At 45.3% G+C, this 21,873-nt stretch overlaps 1 protein-coding gene and 1 long non-coding RNA gene across 4 annotated transcripts in view; one reads left to right on the forward strand and one right to left on the reverse strand.

Annotated features, from left to right (window-relative positions):
* Positions 1-263: 263 nt before the first annotated feature.
* Positions 264-6,985, reverse strand: LOC141048437 (uncharacterized). The gene is made up of 3 exons (XR_012220060.1): positions 6,856-6,985; positions 1,826-2,020; positions 264-534 (listed from the first exon to the last, which is right to left on the reverse strand). It is a non-coding gene; the product is annotated as an uncharacterized lncRNA (long non-coding RNA).
* Positions 6,986-12,212: 5,227 nt separating this feature from the next.
* LOC141048426 (class I histocompatibility antigen, F10 alpha chain-like) overlaps positions 12,213-21,873 on the forward strand; it is a 281,467-nt gene continuing 271,806 nt past the window's right edge. For 2 of the 3 annotated variants that reach the window (XM_073543982.1, XM_073543983.1), the window contains exon 1: positions 12,214-12,364. In XM_073543982.1, the coding sequence (XP_073400083.1) occupies positions 12,316-12,364 (49 nt within the window). In that variant the 5' untranslated portion in view covers positions 12,214-12,315. Of the gene's footprint in view, positions 12,365-21,873 lie in introns of all 3 variants that reach the window. The other variant, XM_073543985.1, reaches the window with a different exon arrangement.

Raw genomic sequence — 21,873 nt, forward strand, 5'->3', positions numbered from 1 at the left:
AAGGATTAGTGAGAGGGTATGTAAGTGATAATAGAAATAAATGAGAAGATAGGAGCAGAATAAATAAATAATTATAAGGGAAGAACTTAAAAGTGGACCCAGGTGTAAAAAAAAAAAAAAAAAAAAAAGTGTGCATGTAAACAATATAGGATCAGTGATAAAGCAGAGATATCCTCAATAGAGGAATTGTACATGAATATATTAAAAAATACATATTCTTGTTGGAAATTTACATATAGATCATAAATAATAACAGAGTCAGCTTACATAAAGAATTAATCCTTATTTATGCATAGAAATAAATACATATATATAAGTTCCATAACAAGATAACCCCAGTATAGGGGTAAAAAAAAAAAAAAAAAATGAAAAAGCAGGGGATGAACATGAATGAAAGGGAGAAGAAAAAAAAAATTAAATTACAAATTGATCCTAGAGCGGCTTGAGGGATCGTCCGTCATTTTCATCACCAGAGGATTAGGAAACCACGCCGATCACTGATTAAGTGGGATCGGGGTTACGGGAAACTATAAACTAAAAAAAAAAAAAAGTTAAAAACAAATGTAAACAAACAACAACAATACAAGTTACAACCACTAAAACAATATGTATTAAAGGAAAGGGCGAAGCTCCAGACTTCATTCCGTCCATTTGGTTGGACGGAATCTATTTTGGAGATCCATCGGGCTTCCAGCTGTGCTGGATTTTTCTCCCAGTTTCCTCCTCTCGGGCCAATACAGACTTTGTCAGTGCCGGTTACTGTCAGGAGTTTCCATAGCAGTTGTGAAAGGACATAAAGTGTCTCAGTGTGAGTGTTAGTAAGGACGGTTCTTCCTCCTCCCAGCATTGATAATATCCCTATAGCGCTCCCTCACTCTGTGTATAACCGGTCTAGAGGTCAGACCCCAATCTATCCTAGGGCCTGGACATATAGCAGGGTTTGGCATAAACTATGGGGAAGAGGCGGCTATATGATGTGTGTATCTGCACATGTGACTCTTTATAATTCCCTTACAATGTGTTTGGCCATTTATACGCATATACATATTGCATTACGGGTGTAACAAATGGAAACTGCCAATTCCTCCTCTTTATTTCTGAGTCTGGTGGGAATACCTTAGTACATGTGTATATACTCCTTGTATTTAATGGTACACATTGTGGTACATCCCATTACCCCGGTGTCTCAGACCCCTACTGATCCATGTACTATGCCGTCCTGTGTCCCAGGGTTGTACTGCTGCCGCCTGCCCTGTGTGTAATATAGGATAATGTATAGATCTGACTCACTCTGTGGATTATCTTGTACTTTTTTGGATCCATAAATATATTTTGTACTTTTTGACATAGCAAGTTTCTGACATTTGTAGTTTTTAGATCGTCAATCTCCATTAATACTGGTATAGCGAAATTCTCTATTTTTCTCCATTATTATGTATAGTCTTTGGAGAGTCTCCTTTATTAAGGAATATGCATTTTCCTGTATACATCAGTTCTGCTTTTATAATATCTGCGTTTTTGATGCTTTTTTGTTACTTGCGTTTTTGATGCAGATTTTTTCCCCTCATTAGTGTGAACGCTGAAAGAATTGATAATCTGCCCCAAATCTGCAGGTGACAAATAAGCACCGTGTGCACGAGACCTCGGGATTCTCACTCCCTTTGCTGGAGTTGGGAAACCCTTCAGGTTTTGTGATAAATCTGCATAGTGTGCACAGGCGTTACGGATCCATCCTCCCCACTATGGTGATATTAGTAGTGTGGAGGGTACATGTAATATAGTGATGGAGGCTTATTAGCAGCGAGCATCGCACCCTCACTCTTACCTATTGCGGTCCTTTTTACGTGCGCTCCTGGAGGAATCCTAATTGTGCAGATCCTCCATGGCGGAAGCTTATATGCCGATTACTGCAGCATTACAGAAATCCTCAGGACATCACTGGGCCGATTCCCAGAGGTCGGGAGCGGAGAAACCCCGATTTTGGTGAATATTTCATAAGACTTGGACAGCGCTGAGATCTCTGCAGAAGAATAAGAGCAGTGAGACTATGGAACTCTCTGCCATATGATGTTGTAATGAGTGATTCCCTACTAAAATTTAAGAAGGGACTGGATGCCTTTCTTGAAAAGTATAATATTACAGGGTATATACACTAGTTTCCTTAGTGTTGCGTTGATCCAGGGAGCTAGTCTGATTGCCGTATGTGGAGTCGGGAAGGAATTTTTTTCCCCAATGTGAAGCTTACTGTTTGCCACATGGGTTTTTTTTGCCTTCCTCTGGATCAACATGTTAGGGCAAGTTAGGATAGGATATGGGTTGAACTAGATGGACTTAAAGTCTCCCTTCAACCTTAATTACTATGTTACTATGTCTGATGTGAGCAGGTGGGACGCACTGTCACTAATATAATGAAAGAATCACCCTGAGGATGTGTCTACAATGAAACATAATGCAGATTGGATGATGGAGGAGGATGTGAAGAATCAATCTGACATGAGGATCAGCAGAGGATGTGAAGAATCACCCTCACAAAAAGGATCAGAGGAGGAAGTGAAGAATCAATCTGACTGAAGGATCAGAAGAGGATGTTAATGACCTGTGATGACGTAGCGGTCTCGCATGATGCTATGTCATCTGGGGTCATTGTCGCAAGGCATCGCTGGGAACGGGAATTGCCGGGAGCATCGCTGAGGCCTGGGAACGCTGCGGTGGATGCCGGAAGGTGAGAATATCACTTTTTTTTTTTTTTTTTTATTATTTAACATTATATATTTTTACTATTGAGGCTGCATAGGCGACCTCCAATAGTAAAAAGTTGGTCACACTTGTCAAACACTATATATTTTTTTAAAAATATTTATTTATAACAGTCTGCAAACAAGATAAGAATCAGTGACATACATAGCATATAAAGATAAAGAAGGACATAACAATATCCAGAAAGTGTAGCTTGAAAGACTCAAAGGAAGATGGGGTTATTCAGTATAAGGGCAGAGACACACTGGCAAATTTTTCGTCCAAGAATCAGATGGTAAAACTTGCCCTGGCCGGCACCTCTCCTGACCTGAGCATGACAGCATGATGGATTACTATGCAGCTGTCAAGTTCAGGTCCGGAGAGGTGCCGGCCAGGGCAAATTTTACCATCCGATTCTCGGACAAAAAATTCGCCAGCGTGTCTCTGCCCTAACAGTCAATCCCAACCCCAACTCCCCCCATCCCCCCCAGGCACGTCTGAAACCCTGCAGGTTTAATCAGGTAAGCCTAATAGGTGTGTTACCAGATATAAGCTCTCTCATATACCAATCAGTGAATTGAAAGCAGCCATGTAATGCTTGACGCACCGATAGTGGCTGCAGATCGATAAAGGAGGACCATGTGAGGAAAAAACATTCCGTATGACTTTTTTTATGAAGTATGGACTCAATCCAATCCATTTTAAACAAATATGTTACCTTCGAAGAAATTAGATTTAGTGAAGGTGTTGTGTCCTGTGCCCACAAATGCAGAATACTCTTGCGGGTAGCCGCCGCCCAAATAGTTAAAACACGTCGTTGCTGAGCAGAGAGTCCGAGTAGTTGATCCCGTGGGAGAATATTAAATAACGCCCATTCTGGAGATAATGTAAAGCGAATGTTGAAGGTGTTAGTGAGATGGCGAAGAAGCATATCCCAAACCTCCTGTATCTTCGGACAATCCCAGAGACAATGAAAGATGTCAGCTGGAGAGTGTAAACACTTGGGACAAGAGGGATTAGCCGATAGAGACATCCTAGATTTGACCTCCGGGGAGATGTAAGCCCTATGGAAAATCATGAGGGCCATAGTTGAGTAGCTGTCATATGGCAATAAAGAGTTTAAACGTAGAGTGGCTTTCAAAAGATCAGTTAGTCTATAATTAGATAGTTGTGATACCCATCTTCCTGGGCCTGGTGAAGAATCTGACTATGAAATAGAAGGTTTGATTGATTTATAGATAAGACTTAGCGAATAAACTCCTGCACGAGCACCAAGGGAGATGAGATGGAGAGGACAGGTTCTGACTGGTATGCCTCGGAAGACCGAGTCAATGTAATGCTTAATCTGAGTAGTAATAAAAATATTACCCACTAAGATTGAATATTTGGAGAAAATACCCTCCAGAGAAAGAGGACATTGAGTAGTTGTCAGAAGATCGCAGACCAGTCTGCACCCTCTCTCCCCCAGCACTTGGTAAATTGGGGGTGGTCTGCCTTCTAAAAAGAAAAGGTTACCTTGAAAGGGAAGGAAAATTGAGGTATAAGGGTCTAGTCTGCTGATCCTTCTAGCATGACGCCATGCCAATACCACAGACCATAGCAGAGGATTATCCCTGATTGCAGTGGGAACTCTATTTTGTTGTAAATGGAGTAAGGCAGGAAGACTGATCGATCCAGACATTGCTTCATCTAATGGGGTGTTGGTAAATTTAGTATGGCCCCAAATCCAATCAAAAGAATGTCTGAAAATGGCTGCAACACTATACAATCTTAAATTTGGAAAATTGAGGCCCCACCAAAGATTTAGCCTGTTGCAATTCAAACATACTGATCCTAGATCTCCCCCTCGAGCCCCATATAAACTGTCGAAAAATCTTAGTTAGGAGTTGATCGTCAGCTTTAGATAATAGAATAGGTAGCATTTGTAAAGGGAAGAGTATTTTAGGAAAGGAAACCATTTTAATAAGGTGAGCTTTACCCGCAAAAGATAATTTAAAAGATGTCCAAGATTGTATTTCCCGAGTAATGGCAGATATTAAGGGTCGGATATTAAGTTAGTAAATAGTATGTGGGTTGGAGGGTAGAAGAATACCAAGATATCGTAAAGAACCATGCCCCCACTGAAATGGAAAAGGGAAGGGCCACTTTTGTCAAGCATCCCTGAAGATCGCTAAAGCTTTGGATTTGTTAAAATTTATGCGGAATCCCGAGATTTCTCCAAACTCATGGAAATCCCCCATTAGGAAAGGAATGGACTCCTTAGGATTAGCTATCATGAGTAGTATGTCGTCGGCGAATGCCAAGGACTTGAGTGTAAGGTGGCCTATCCCAATTCCCTCGAAGGAATCATCTCTCCAGACATCTAAGCAGAGGGTCTAGGGCAATATTAAACAATAAGGGGGATAAAGGACATCCCTGCCTCGTACCTCTGAAAATTTGAGAAAGGGGATGACTGAATACCATGGAGCCATATTGAGGACTGAGGAGTGGTGTAAATCGTCCGGATAAAATTGAAAAAGGAAAATCCAAACAATCTGTATTTAAGAGTTCGGATGAGGTGGGACCAAGATACCCGGTCAAAGCCTTATCGGCGTCAAGGCTAACCAAGATGTTTTGTTTAGCTTTGGTTTGATGATTATTAATAACAGCGGCTAATGCCTTTCTAATATTGTAGGTGATGGATCGACCGTGGACAAAGCCTGTTTGGGACGTGGTGAGGATATTAGGAAGTATAGATTGTAATCTGTTGGCCATAATTTTGGTGAGCAATTTGAAATCTACATTTAAAATGGAGATTGGGCGGTACGAGGCAGGGAGAAGAGGGTCTTTACCCGGCCTTGGTAGTAATGAAAGGCTTGCTTCATTGAAGCAGTCAGGAAGGAAACTTGAATCTATAATATGATTAAAAAGAGAGGTAAGGTGGGGTATAAGCAATGGTTGCAATATTTTATAGAATTCTGCCGTCCGGGCCAGGGGCTTTAAGCATTTAAGAGACTGGATGACCAATCCAACTTCCCCAGGAGAGAGAGGTTTATTTAAAATTTCTCTTTGAGAGATGGAAAGTTTTGGAGGATCAGCCTTATCAAGTAAATTATAGCCTTCTTCCTGAGAATCATTGGGTGGGCCATAGAGATCTGCATAAAAATCTCTGAAAACTGAGCATATTTGAACTGGGTCACGGATAATGGAACCATTAGGATGTTTGATGTTGGTGATTTTAATAGCTTTTTTGATGGGTTTCGTTAGTGATGCCAGAAGGCGCCCAGGTTTATTGCCCCAACGAAAGAAGCGGTTACGTTGGTAGGCAAGTTGGTTATGCGCTTGTTCATGCAGTAAGGTGTCTAGATTATGTTTAGCAGTGAGGTAAGCCTCCTTGGATGAGGAGGTATTGTGTACCCGGATATCTCTATAGGATTGAGTGAGCTGGTCAAGAAGAGGCCGCAAGGAGGACAACAATTTCTTCTTTTTCTGAGACACATAAGAGATAATATGTCCTCTGAGCACTGTTTTAGCGGTAACCCAGAATAAACTGATGTCTTCTAAATGTTCCAAGTTATCCTCCATGTATGTCTCCCACCAGCCAGCCAAACATTTTTTTAAATTGTCCGACGTATAAAGATATGAGGGAAAACGCCAACAAAAGGAGAGAGTTTTCCTTGTGGGAAGGTCTAGGGTAAGTAAGAAAGGAGAGTGATCTGAAATAACCATTGGAAGAATCTCAACCGATTTTAATGATGAAAAAAGAAGGGTAGATGTTGGCCAGTAATCAATGCGAGTGTGTATGTCGTGATCCCTAGAGTAAAGCGTATATTCTTTTTCCGTAGGATGGCAGCATCTCCAGGAATCCAATAAGTCAAGCCTATCTAATAAGATGGGAATCGTTCCAACCGGGGAGAGGGATGCAGGCGGTGAGGTAGACCTATCTAAAAAGATTTCATGGAGAGCATTTAAATCCCCACATAATAATATATTAGTAGGATGCCAGCTATGGATGACTTCTACCAGCTTAGAAAAAAAGGAAGGGCTAGCCGCATTAGGTGCGTAAACATTAATAAGGCAGAATTCTCTCTGCTCAGCAAGGATCCTAATCAGCAAATATTGTCCCGCCTTGTCTCTTACCACATCTTGAATTGAGTATTCAAGGTCTCTATGGAACAGGATGGCAACTCCACGCTTCTTCCTTCTATGCAGTCCGGGTAATGCTTGTTACGAAGCGGAGGATGTTTTCCACGAAACCAGTGAGTTTCCTGCAAAAACATAATGTGTGGGCGTATACGGGTAACATGGTCTAAAACTTTCCTGCGTTTCACCGGAGTATTGAGCCCAGCCACCTTCCAAGATAACAATTTGAGAGAGTCTACATTAATATGAGGAGCTACAGTATTAGAGTCAGCCATATTAGCCTATGCCACATTGAGGCCATGAAAGTGTAATATCAGAGAAGAAACAACTGGGCAAAGATCTGTCCCAGCAAGCAAACCCTAACACCCAGAAAGACAACTTAAAAAATCGTGCTTAGGGAGGAAGAGCCCACCCCCCACCCCCCAACAAACCCACAAGCAATATAGAAACCACAATAAACATTATATATCAGTATCTCGACTAAGACCTCCCATAATCATAATGCAGTAAAAATAACAACCTGCATTAAGTAGAAACCGAAAGATTAATCATGCAGGTAAATATAAACAGATGTAACATGGCTATCAACTAGAAAAAAATTACAAAAACCATGAAATTGAAATCAAGTGGCCGGAGAAGAGGCTCGGGAGGAGCGCTTCACCTCCTCCATGGCTTCATTAGGGTCAACGAAAAACATCATCTTTCCTCGGAGTTCCACCCTCAGACGTGCTGGGTAGAGAAGGGCAAAGCGGGAGCCTCTGTCATGCAGAAGTTTACAAGCTGGAGCAAAGGCGCGGCGCTTGGCCGCCACCACGGCAGAATAATCTTGAAACATAAGAAGAGAGCGTCCCTCATATTTCACAGCAGAGATAGCCCGAAATATTAGCATTTTGTCCTGAAAATTAAGTAACTTAAAAATAACAGGGCGAGGGCGGGCATTGGATTCTGGAGTTGGAAGTCCAAGTCTGTGGGCTCGTTCGACTATCATGGAGCCAGGTCGGTCAGGCAAATTAAGTGCTCGTGGGAGCCAGGAGGAAGTAAAGCGGTGGAGATCCTTTACCGACTTGGGAACGCCGATGACGCAGAGATTGTTTCGGCGGCTCCGGTTTTCCAGATCATTGAATTTGTCTTGGAGCTGCTCTATCACATGGTCCTTATCTTTAAGCTGAGCAACATAGGACTGTACAGTGTCCTCCAAGTCACTGATCCGCTGTTCTGCTGCCAAAAGTTTGGTGGAATGGTCGGACAACTGGGATGTGATCGAGTCCAATGATGATTGAAAGGAAAGAAGTCTTGCATCTGTTTTTGGCATAAGTTGCTTTGTGATAGAGTCAGCAATGATTTGTAGGGATTCTTTAGACATGACGGAGTTAGAATCTGGTGATTCAGGAGAACATTTGGTGGCCTGTGCCCTGTTTTTAGTAGCCTTGGAGCTACTGGGATTTACAAATTTTTCCATGTAGATGGAGAGAGCTAGAAAATGAATAGAAATGCACTTGTAAGGAGAGGGGAGACATCTCAGTCGAGATTTAAGTGCAAGAACCTATATAACTAAGTAGCTTAGGTAGGATATCACAGAGAATTAGTCCCGAGGAGATCCAAGATGGTTTAAGGGATATGGACCACTCATAAGATCATAAAGGTAAACAGGCTGAAAAGGGTCCCCAGTTGGGCCGGTATCCACAGCACTTTAGAAGACAAGCCCTTAAGAGAGGCGTCTGTGTATAAAAGAGAGCACTGAGTGCTACTCAGCAGTGGTATCCGGAGTGGTAGTATATTGCAGCCCGTATCAGTGCGTCATTCTAGTTATGAGCAGTAGATGGCAGCAGAGCTCCAACTTAACTGGTATGTTGGATGATATAGTAAATCAGGGATCAGGTGGCTTTTGGAGTAGATGGTCTTCTGCTTCATATGTATCCTCTTGGGGGGAGGGGGTGTGTGGGGGGTCAAGAAAGTTATGTCCCAGTAGCTGCCCCCACCAAAGGTAACCAGTGCCACAAATAATAGGTCAATGCCTGGATCTTCTCAAAGCCACTCACAAATATTGGCGTTTCTTAATAAGCTTCTCCGGCCATTATTGTGGAGAGGCAACAGCACTGCTCTGGTACAGTAGAGGAAATCTGCAGTGTCCCTCTAAGGCTGTGTGCACACGATGCAGATTTGCTGCGGATCCGCATTGTGATGTACAGTAGCATTAAAATCAATGAAAAAAAAAAAACCGCTGTGCAGACGCTGCGGATTTTTCCGCACGGTTTTCCTGCGGTACAAAATCCGCAGCATGTCACTTCTTTTGTGCGGTTTTCCACCTCCCCTGTCTCCAAAACCGCAGGGAGAAATCTGCAGTGGAAAACCGCACAAAAACCGCAAGAAAACCGCATTAAGACTATGTGCCCACGTAACCATTTAAAACGGACTCCTTCCCAGAAATCGTGCGATTTTTTTCCGCGCGATTTCACCGCGATTATGGTCGCGATTTTCGCGTGCAATAGTCAAGCACTTACCAAGCGATTTGAAGCATCGCTTGGAAAGTGATTGACAGGTTGGTCACACTCGTCAGACATAGTGTTTGACAAGTGTGACCAGATTTTTACTATTGAGGCCGCCTATGCGGCATGAATAGTAAAAGATAAAATGTTAAAAATGATAAAAAAAAATCGGGGTATATTTACCTTCTGACGTTGCATTCCCGGCCTCAGCGTTCCCAGTAATGCCTTGTGAGACCTGTGATGATGTTGGTCTCACGTTACTATAGCGATCTTACGAGACCGCTAGAGTCACGCGAGACTACGTCATCACAGGACCTTGCTGCAAGGCATTACTGGGAACGCTGAGGCCGGGAATGCAATGTCGGAAGGTAAATATACTCTGATTTTTTTATTCTTTTTTTTACAGGGGTATGGTACCCAGGGCCTGGAGGACAGTCTCCTCTCCTCCACACCGTGGGTACCAACCGCACATGAGACGCTTAACTTCGCGCATGGTGGACATAGCCACATGCGGGAAGTAAGCAATTCTCATGCATTCCTATGGGTGCGGAATCGCGGCAATTCTTAGCGATTCCGCACAAAAGAATGATCAAGCTGCGATTTTTTTTTTTTTTCCGCGATGCAATTCTGCCGCAGAAAAAAGCGCAGCATTAGCACAGCATGTGCGGAATGCCATAGGAATGAATGGGGGGCGTTCTGTACACGATTTTTAAAAGTTTTCACAGCGTTTTAGCGCTGAAAATCGTGGCAAAAACACTTAAAAATCGCATCGTGGGCACACAGCCTTAAAATGGAAGAAATCCGCAGGAAAAATGCAGGTCATTTGACCTGCGGATTTATTCAATTCTGTGCGGAAAAATCCGCAGGGCTCAAAAGTCCGTCTGCACTCACCCTAAAGCCCCAGGCTGCTCAGTGATTCCGCAGCAGATGTCGGGGTTTCTCCTGTTGTATAACTGCACAAGGAGGAAACACAGCTCCCAGCAATCACACAATCGGCAATCTTCCCCCAGGTAAGACAGCAGATGGGCAGGGAGAGGTCTGGTCCCGAGGGTCTCTTACTGCCAGCAGGGTCTTCACCACAGATGCAGCGGGGTGGCCCCCCGTGACGGATGATGGTGGCAGACCTCCCTAAATGCTATGTGCTGGAGGCTCCCAGAAGTTCACTCATCCCATAGTCTGGCCTCCGCTGTAGATCTGTCACAGGTGGATGGAGGGGAAGGAGTGCAGGGACCGTCCCCAGCAACAGAAGAAACTTTTTCCAGCAGGGGGACCACAATTCAGGCCCTGTAGGAGGCCGCAGATTGAAGAGGCTGTACAGGCAATCTCTAGCTGGAGAAGTTGGTTTAAACCTGCTGCTTTCTGGTCCCCCGGGCACTGGGCACCCACCAGAGCAGGATGGTTAGTGAAGCACTTCCACACGTGTGCACATAGCCTAAGGGATCATGCTGTGTGCACACGCTGCGAAATGATCTGCGGATTTGCCCTGTGGTTTGTCATCTGTACAATGGAGCAGGTGGCAAACCGCAGCGGAATCCGCAGAAAGACATGTCAATTCTTTCTGCGGATTTGAAACTGCAGCAAATCCGCGCAGAAAAATCCGCACCGTCTGCACTGCGGTTTTCTTTTTCCATAGGTTATAATGGTACTGTACACCGCAGCAGAATCCGCAACGTGTGCACACAGCCTTAGAGGAGGATGTGAAGAATTGATGGTATGAAAGAGGTCAGAGGAGGCTCATGATTTGCTGCGGTTCTGAAGTCAGATGTGAAGTCTGAGGACAAATGTGACACTAGATGGGGGGCTCTCATTAAGTGGTCGTCCAGGACAGATCCGCAGAGGAGCTATAGACCCAAATAAAAGTATTTTCTATTTTTCTGTATACAGAATTGCTTGCTGGGTTTTGCTGAATGGAGAGCAGTGCAGCAGGGTAAAGCAGTGAGGATACTGTCTGCAGTAGCATTGCATGGCCTCTAGGGGGCACATCCCTTATACTGATTTCCCCCTATGGCTGGAGTCACACTAACCTGCGCAAAATGCGGTCAGTATTTTACATGCGTAATACGGATGACAGACCCCTAAACAGTGCTCCGTATGTCATCTGTAATCAAGGTGTGGTCGCGTATTTTGCGCATGTCAGCATCCGTATGGTGAGATTTTCTCGCAGGCTTGCAAAATGGACATATAATGGAGCCCTATGACAGTTTTAATAAAGAAATGAAAGAATAGATATAGACACATAGAATGCATATATATATATATATGTGTGTGTGTGTATATATCTATTCTTTCTTTATTAAACCTGTCAGTGTGAGTTTACTGTATCGTGCACTGAATTGCCGGCTTTTCTAAAAGACACCGGGTGCGTATTTCTCGCAAGTCACATGTGTGCTCCGTGTGTAATCCGTATTTTTTGCGCACCCATAGACTTGCATTGGCGTACTACGGCCGTAGCACGCTGACAATCGCAGCATGCTGCGAGTGGCACGGAGCGTAGGATACTGAGGAGAAATATACGGCTGGTGCGAGGGACCCCATAGAGAATCATTGGTCCGTGTGTAATGCGTGCTTTTTGCGCCTCTCACGCACCCGTATTCCTCACCAGTGTGACCCCGGCATATTGAGTAATCCCAGAGGCTTTCTCCCCTCATTATCCCCTGGAGGATGGCTCCTGTATCTGCGGCCTCTGTCCCCCGTGGTCACTGTGTGACGCGTCTTATCCGGCCCTGAGATCTCACAGGTTTTCTTTCCCTTTCGCTTCCTCCAGCTCTCACCTCTCCGTCCTCCCTCTGCCCGGTAACTGCTGAGCAGCGGAGATTCCTTCTCCTATTGGAGGACGCTGCAGCTCCCGTCCAATCAGCGCTGAGCTCCGCCCTCCAGTGTGCAGTGACTGTGAAGCCATTACAGTGTGTCAGTCCTGGGTGACACTGAGCTTCTCCTCCTCGGGGTCCCCCCATATATCGGGGGCAGGAGGATGTGGCCCCTCGTTGGGCTTCTCCTTCCCGTGTCTGCGGTGTGTTCTGGTGAGTATGGAGGGTGATCAGTGATTGCTCCTGATCGCAGACGATTATTACGTCTTATTTATGTTGTGATTGGAGTTTATGGATCAATGTGTTTTCGTCTATAAGAGGCAGAAATCCACTAGAGAAGCTGCGCCTGTGGTGGGCGCCATAGTGAGGAGGACATGGCGCTGTTTCTGGGGTCTCCAAGTCGGCTGAGGCTGAAGTCGGTTTCTTGTTCTCTCTTATTATTTACAAGTTTAATTATGAGCAAAACCGACCTCAATAATAGAATCCACTGCAGTGCGGGGCCCGGAGGTGACTACACTGCAGTGCGGGGCCCGGAGGTGAATCCACTGCAGTGCGGGGCCCGGAGGTGAATCCACTGCAGTGCGGGGCCCGGAGGTGAATCCACTGCAGTGCGGGGCCCGGAGGTGAATCCACTGCAGTGCGGGGCCGGAGGTGAATCCACTGCAGTGCGGGGCCCGGAGGTGAATCCACTGCAGTGCGGGGCCCGGAGGTGACTACACTGCAGTGCGGGGCCCGGAGGTGAAAACACACCTGAAAGCGGCTACATAGTCTATAGAAGAGGCTCAGAAATGGCCCCAAAGGGGCGAATCACAGGGTAAATGATGTTGGGCCACTGATCTCACCAGCGATCACACAGAAGGGAGGGATCAGCGATGGCCCCTATGACCTCCTGGCCGAATAACATCACAGCGGGCAAATCACCACTTATTAGTGACTCCAATAAGTGTCTTGTGTGTGTAAACGGTTAATGACTGTGGAGATCACAATCCGCTCCTCTCGGCCGCTCTCAGTGGATCCCGGCATCACAGCCGGTGAGATCCATTGTGCCGGGGATCGCGGTGATGGGGGAGATCAGCGGCACACAGGGATTTCTCTCTCTGAGCTCCGGTTGCTCCTTCACAATAGGGGACAATTGTCCGTTTGCCTCTGATGCAGATTTTCGGCTCAGACCCCGTTTGGGCCGGGTACAGAGACCTGATGATGATTCTTGGCGTCTCCTCTGTGTGATTGATGGGAGATCAGTGACTGAAGGTCACAACCCTTGGAAAACACCAGAGACTTATGTGAGTCTGGGACAATTCACCGTCTGACACTTTGAGGCCATTTTTGTGCCTCTTATATATTTTCCAGCTGTTTTCCTGTGTGTTCCCCTCCGGGCGCCGCACTGCCGTGGATTCTATTATTGGGAGAACTTTTCTCATTATTAAACTTGTAAAAAAAAAACAAAAAAAAAGAAAAATGTACAAATAAGAAAATGAACAAATAAGAAACCGACTCTCTCATCGCTTCCTCCAGCTCTCACCTCTCCGTCCTCCCTCTGCCCGGTAACTGCTGAGCAGCTGGAGATTCCTGCTCCTATTGGAGGACGCTGCACCTCCTGTCCAATCAGCGCTGAGCTCCACCCTCCAGTGTACAGTGACTGTGGTGCTGTTACAGTGTGTCAGTCCTGGGTGACACTGACCTTCTCCTCCTCGGGGTCCCCCATATGTCCATCAGCCATGAGGTGGAAGGAAAGAAACGAGAATCACCGGCCGAGCCGCAGATAGTTTATTTATTTTACTCACTTTTATAGCACCATTAATTCCACAGCTTTACAGACATCATCGTCGCTGTCCCCATTGGGGCTCACAATCTACATTCCCTATCAGTATGTCTTTGGAGTGTGGGAGGAAACCGAAAAACCTGGAGGAAACCCACCCAAACCCGGGGAGAACATACACACACCTTGCAGATGTTGTCCTTGTCTCCTTGCTAACCACTGAGCCACCGAGCTGGCCTATGTTACTCACTTATATAGCGCCATTAATTCCACAGCTTTACAGACAGCATCATCACTGTCCCCATTGGGGCTCACAATCTACATTCCCTATCAGGATATCTTTATAATGTGGGAGGAAACAGGAGGAAACCCACCCAAACACGGCGGGAACATACACACTAAATAACATTAATAATCCCCCAAACCCCGACCACAATGGGGAACAAGAAAAAACTGGAGAAAATGTAGAAGAGATGGAAAAAAAAAATGGCAGAAAAAAAAGGATAATTAGGTGTAAATGGAAAACGAGTGAAAAAACACCAAAAGTTTACCAAAAAAAGGAACAAATACAATAATGATTCAGGCCCATAGTCTTTAGTGTGCAGAGAGCAGGATACATAAAAGGTGCACACAGGAAGCCGAGAGAGGTTCTGCAGCAGCTGCAGAGTGACCTGTACAGTACATGACCCCAGCTGCTGCAGAACATCTGTGAGGAACATAAAAGCCTCTGTTCTTGCTGTAACTCCCCATAGACTTTCACCCCTTACCGACATCTGCTGTACATGTACGGTGCAATGGGAAGTGCGTTCCCACAAACAACCGTACCTGTATGACGCGATGATAAAGAAAAAAAGTTAAATAAAGTTTATAAAAATGTGAAAAATAAAAAGAGAAAGTAAGAAAAAGAAAATATTTTGCAAGTAAAAACGCTGTTTTATCTATAAAAAACGAAAGTAAAGGGGAAGAAGTGCATATCTGGAAACAGCAGATCCGGAACACAGCGTCATATTATATAACATCTGATGAACACTGTAAAAAATAAAAATGCCAAAAATACCACACTGACACACAAAACATAGAATAAAAAGTGATAAAAAATTGCCTGAAATAAAAATGGTATCAAGAAAAATATCATCTTGTCCCGCAAGAAACAAGCCCTTACATACAGTTGTGGCCAAAAGTATTGACACCCCTGCAATTCTGTCAGATAATACTCAGTTTCTTCCTGAAAATGATTGCAATCACAAATTCTTTGGTATTATTATCTTAATTTAATTTGTCTTAAATGAAAAAACACAAAAAGAATTGTCCTAAAGCCAAATTGGATATAATTCCACACCAAACATAAAAGAGGGTGGACAAAAGTATTGGCACTGTTCGAAAAATCATGTGATGCTTCTCTAATTTGTGTAATTAACAGCACCTGTAACTTACCTGTGGCACCTAATAGGTGTTGGCAATAACTAAATCACACTTGCAGCCAGTTGACATGGATTAAAGGTGACTCAACCTCTGTCCTGTGTCCTTGTGTGTACCACATTGAGCATGGAGAAAAGAAAGAAGACCAAAGAACTGTCTGAGGACTTGAGAAACCAAATTGTGAGGAAGCATGAGCAATCTCAAGGCTACAAGTCCATCTCCAAAGACCTGAATGTTCCTGTGTCTACCGTGCGCAGTGTCATCAAGAAGTTTAAAGCCCATGGCACTGTGGCTAACCCCCCTAGATGTGGACGGAAAAGAAAAATTGACAAGAGATTTCAACGCAAGATTGTGCAGATGTTGGATAAAGAACCTCGACTAACATCCAAACAAGTTCAAGCTGCCCTGCAGTCCGAGGGTACAACAGTGTCAACCCGCACTATCCGTCGGTGTCTGAAGGAAAAGGGGCTGTATGGTAGGAGACCCAGGAAGACCCCACTTCTTACCCCGAGACATAAAAAAGCCAGGCTGGAGTTTGCCAAAACTTACCTGAAAAAGCCTAAAACGTTTTGGAAGAATGTTCTCTGGTCAGATGAGACAAAAGTAGCTTTTTGGGCAAAGGCATCAACATAGAGTTTACAGGAGAAAAAAAGAGGCATTCAAAGAAAAGAACACGGTCCCTACAGTCAAACATGGCGGAGGTTCCCTGATGTTTTGGGGTTGCTTTGCTGCCTCTGGCACTGGACTGCTTGACCGTGTGCATGGCATTATGAAGTCTGGTCTGAAGACTACCAACAAATTTTGCAGCATAATGTAGGGCCCAGTGTGAGAAAGCTGGGTCTCCCTCAGAGGTCATGGGTCTTCCAGCAGGACAATGACCCAAAACACACTTCAAAAAGCACTAGAAAATGGTTTGAGAGAACGCACTGGAGACTTCTAAGGTGGCCAGCAATGAGTCCAGACCTGAATCCCATAGAACACCTGTGGAGAGATCTAAAAATGGCAGTTTGGAGAAGGCACCCTTCAAATATCAGGGACCTGGAGCTGTTTGCCAAAGAAGAATGGTCTAAAATTCCAGCAGAGCATTGTAAGAAACTCATTGATGGTTACCGGAAGCGGTTGGTCGCAGTTATTTTGGCTAAAGGTTGTGCAACCAAGTATTAGGCTCAGGGTGCGAATACTTTTGTCTGGCCCATTTTTGGAGTTTTGTGAAATGATCAATGTTTTGCTTCATTCTCTTTTGTGTTTTTAAGACAAATTAAATGAAGATAATAATACCAAAGAACTTGTGATTGCAATCATTTTCAGGAAGAAACTGAGTATTATCTGACAGAATTGCAGGGGTGTCAATACTTTTGGCCACAACTGTAGGTCTGTAGACAACAAAACAAAAAAGCTACAGCTATCCGAGTATGAGGATGGAAAAACATTGTTTGTAACATATTGATTTTAGTGTGCGAAAATGGCAAAACATAAAAAACCCTGTATTAGGGCTCATACTCACTGGAGATAAAAACGTGAGACACACAATATATATATATATATATATATATATATATATATATATATATATATATATATATATTAGCTATGAACCCGTTCTACGCTCGGGTGGCGAGCATTTTTATTGGTATATGGTCTCCCATCCTGGTATGTGCTGCCACCCTCCTATCCTGGTATGCATGGTACCCCATTCTTCATCCTGGTATGCATCGTCCTCTCACCCCCCTATCCTGGTATGCATGGTCCTCCCTCATCCCCCGCTCCAGTTCTGAGGAGTGTGGGATTGTGCGGCCGTAATTGGCGCCTGATTTCGGCGCTACAACCCGCCGTCTTCTGACTTCACGGCGAATACCCCGGTTATCTTTTGTGCCTGCTGTGTTGTCAGGAGAGGGCGGGTTGTTTCTACGGAATCGGCGCCTGCGCATTCCTCTTTCCGGCGCCATTGTCTTGAAGACACACTGCAGTGTGTCTTCCCCAAAATGGCGCCGGAAAGCGTGGACTGCGCATGCGCCGCTTCCGGAGCAACAACCCGCCCTCTCTTGTCATCACAGCAAGACCCCGCAGCCACACCGAATCGGTAAGGCGTCGTGCCGGCAGGGGGGGGGGGTGTCTTCCGCGATCTCCTGGGGGGTGCGTCACTCTGTCTGGAGCCAGACTGCGCAGGGCTTCGGACAGAGTGACTCTATATATATATGTCACTGACGTGTGTGTAATATATATGTATGTATTCTATGTGTATATATATCTAGTGTTTTGTGAGCTGTCAGTGTTATTTAGAGATACATAGCAGAATAGGTGATAATTCGTTTGTCGGCTTTCGTAAAATAACACTGACAGCTCACAAAACACTAGATATATATACACATAGAATACATAATAATAATAATAATCTTTATTTATATAGCGCCAACATATTCCGCAGCGCTTTACAGTTTAACAGTTTCAAAACACAAGTCATAAGTAACAACGCTAACAATACAATAATTAAAGCAAAATAAGACGAAATAAGACGACCCTGCTCGTGAGAGCGTACAATCTACAATGAGGTGAGGGAGATACAGAGTACAGGTGTGTATTTACTATGGTGTATTTACAATGAAGGTCCAGCCATCTTGCAGGAGTGAAGGATGGATGGAGATAGTGAATGGGCTACGCACGCACACTTACACAGAGAATGACTTTGATTAGTGAATGTGATAGGCCGCTCTGAACAGGTGTGTTTTGAGGGAGCGCCTAAAACTATGCAAATTGTGGATAGTCCTGATTTCTTGGGGTAGAGCATTCCAGAGGATAGGAGCGGCACGGGAGAAGTCTTGGAGTCGGGAGTGGGAGGTACGGATTAGTGCAGAGGTTAGTCGAAAGTCGTTTGCAGAGCGCAGCGATCGGCTAGGCCGATAGACAGAAATGAGAGAAGAGATGTAAGGGGGTGCCGCACTGTGGAGAGCTTTGTGGGTGAGAACAAGTACTTTGAATTGGATCCTATAATGAATGGGCAGCCAATGTAAGGACTGGCGAAGAGCGGACGCGTCCGAGTACCGATTACCCAGATGGACGATCCTGGCTGCTGCATTGAGTATGGACTGGAGAGGGGATAGTCGAGTGACGGGGAGGCCAATTAATAGAGCGTTGCAGTAATCCAGGCGAGAGTGGATCAATGCAACAGTGAGGGTTTTTGTTGTTTCCATAGTGAGAAAAGGGCGGATTCTAGAGATGTTCTTTAGGTGTAAGCGGCAAGAGCGGGCAAGAGATTGTATATGGGATGTAAAGGAGAGATTGGTGTCAAACATAACACCCAGACAGCGCACCTGCTGCCGGGGTGTTATTGTGGTACCACCCACGGAGAAGGAAATGTCAGATTTAGGGAGGTTAGTAGACGGCGGGAGCAGAAGAAGTTCAGTTTTGGAGAGGTTGAGTTTCAGATAGAGAGCGGACATGATATTGGAGACTGCGGACAGACAGTCACTGGCGTTCTGTAGTACAGCGGGGGTAAGGTCGGGGGAAGACGTGTATAGTTGTGTGTCATCAGCATAAAGATGGTACTGAAAGCCAAATCTGCTGATGGTCTGTCCAATTGGGGCCGTGTAGAGAGAGAAAAGAAGGGGGCCAAGGACTGAGCCCTGAGGTACCCCGACAGCAAGAGGAAGAGGAGATGACGTGGAGCCAGAGAACAAAACACTGAAGGAGCGGTCAGAGAGATAGGAAGAGAACCAGGAGAGTGCAGTGTCCTTAATGCCTAGTGACTGGAGCCTAGAGAGTAGGAGATGGTGGTCAACAGTATCGAAAGCTGCAGATAGGTCAAGAAGAATGAGCAGAGAGTGGTCACCGTTACGTTTTGCTGTCAGAATGTCATTGGTCACTTTGATGAGTGCAGTTTCAGTCGAATGTAGGGGGCGGAAGCCGGACTGTGAAGGGTCTAGAAGGGAGTGAATGGAGAGGTAACGGGTAAGGCGGGAGTAAACTAGGCGTTCCAAAAGTTTAGAGATGAAGGGGAGATTGGAGACTGGTCTGTAGTTGTTTGTGCAGGATGGGTCGAGAGCAGGTTTCTTTAGTAATGGAGTAACGATGGCGTGTTTGAAGGAGGATGGGAAAACGCCCGAGGAGAGGGAGAGATTAAAGATTGTAGTTAGGTGGGTTGTGACGACTGGAGAGAGAGACTGGAGGAGATGTGAGGGAATGGGGTCGGTAGTGCATGTAGTCGGACGAGAAGAAGAGAGGAGTCTGGAGACTTCTTCTTCTGTGATGGGATCAAATGTGGAGAGTGAGCCAGGGGAGATGTAGGAAGGGATGGGAGTCACAGCACTTGGTGGTTGGGAGCAGATTTCTTGACGGATATTATCTATTTTTTCTGTAAAGTGGGAGGCCAGGTCATCAGCACAAATGTCTGTGATAGGGGCTTGTGCTTTTGGCCTGAGGAGGGAGTGAAAAGTGTCAAAAAGTTTCTTGGGGTTGTTGGCTAGTGAGGAGATCAGGGTGGTGAAGTAGGTCTGTTTGGCAAGGTGAAGGGCAGCGTTATAGGTTCTTAACATAAATTTGAAGTGGATGAAGTCTTCTGGTGTGCGGGTTTTTCTCCATAGGCGTTCAGCACTCCTGGAGCATCGCTGGAGAAGTTGAGTTTGCGATGTGAGCCAGGGCTCTTTTACTCTGTGTTTGGAGGTTCTGAGGGTGAGGGGAGCTACTTGGTCAAGGGTGCTTCTAAGAGTGTCATTGTAGTGATGAACAGCCAGATTAGGACAGGAAAGAGAGGAGATTGGGGACAGAGATGAGTGTAGGGAATCTGAAAGTGTCTGAGGGTTAATAGCTTGTAGATTTCTGACTGTGTGGTAGGTAGGAATGAGCTGGGGTGGGCGAGGATTTGTGAGCGTGAAGGAGAGAATGTTGTGGTCAGAGAGTGGAAGCGGTGAGTTGTTTAGGTGGGAGATTGAACAGAGCCGGCAGAAGACCAGATCAAGGGTGTTACCGTCCTTATGTGTCTCAGAGGTTGAAAGCTGTGAGAGGCCTAGAGAGGTGGTTAGTGATAGAAGCTGGGATGCAGATGTGGAATTAGGGCTGTTAATGGGGATGTTGAAGTCTCCCAGGATGAGGGTTGGTAGTTCTGAGGACATGAAGTGTGGCAGCCAGGCTGAAAAGTGGTCAAGGAAGAGGGTGGGTGAGCCTGGGGGCCAGTATATGACCGCTACCCTGAGGGAGAGGGGACGGAAGAGCCTGATGGTGTGGACCTCAAAAGAAGGGAATAAGAGTGATGGGACTGGGGGGATGACCTGGAAAGTGCATTGTGGGGACAGGAGTATGCCAACTCCACCACCAGGTCTGTTTGTGGGTCTCGGGGAGAGAGAATTGTAAGCCACCGTAGGAAATGCCAGCAGGAGAGACAGTGTCAGAATCCTGAATCCAGGTTTCAGTGAGGGCCAACAGATTAAGAGAGTTGTTCAGAAAGTAGTTGTGTAGGAAAGGAAGCTTGTTACAAGAAGACCGTGGATTCCAGAGGGCACAATTAAAAGATTGAGATGAGGGAGTGCAAGTAATGTTAATCAGATTATTGTGGTTTCGATATGAGGTAGGGTAGGGGTCGAGGTTGGGGGATGGTGGACCAGGGTTGGGGGAGATGTCCCCTGAAATCAGTAGGAGAAGGAAGATAAAGAGCCAATAGTTGTTGGAATTGTAAGTAGTTTTTTTCTGCGATGTGTTTGGGCAAGATGGGCTGAGGTTTCTCAGGAAGGTGAGGAGTGTGTGGGAGCTGTACATGGGAGAGGGAAGTATAGAGGGGCTGATGTGTATGAGTCGTGATGGAGGGGGGATAGGGTGATGAATGTGGATGGCAAGGGAACACAGGAGGATAAAAATAAAGCACATGGTTAAAGGGGAAGGCAAGGTGTGGGTTACCTGACTCCTGCCCTGACTAACTGCCATGTATAACTGCCGTTTTGCTGGATGCTTATCTTCTGTGATGCTCACTGCCATGTATAACTGCCGTTTTGCTGGATGCTTATCTTCTGTGATGCTCACTGCCATGTATAACTGCCGTTTTGCTGGATGCTTATCTTCTGTGATGCTTTGCTTATGGGATGCTTGCGTGCTGTACCCCACACTGCGTGCTTCCCCTTAGCAACTACTACATATATAGGCCACACTACAGGGTCAGGAGAGAGGGATTGTGGGAGATGGTTGGGTATAATTTGGCAGCTGGGGCCAGCACACCAGGGGATGGTTAGATGATCAAAGGCACTAGACCAAGATGTGGCAAAATGCTATAGCACCTTCCACCTGATAAGATCTAGAAAGGCCCCAGTCACAGATCTAAAGCAGTAAGTATTACATACAGTGCAACAAATGAATTATACCAAAGCTTTAGCAAGCACATTTAAATATGCAGCAAAATGGTCAAGCAGCAGAAGTATGGAGTTATACCATTTGGATATATTACAGCAGAGAAATAGAGGCAGCAGAGGTGGGAAGTTGTATCATTCAGGCTGCTTGCTGGCAGTGAATGGAGTAAATACATGCAGGGTGGCTCAGTTGATTACCATTTGGATATATTACAGCA

The sequence above is a fragment of the Dendrobates tinctorius genome, unplaced genomic scaffold (assembly GCF_039654945.1).
Source record: "Dendrobates tinctorius isolate UK_male_01 unplaced genomic scaffold, ASM3965494v1 ptg000135l, whole genome shotgun sequence".
NCBI lineage: Eukaryota > Metazoa > Chordata > Amphibia > Anura > Dendrobatidae > Dendrobates > Dendrobates tinctorius.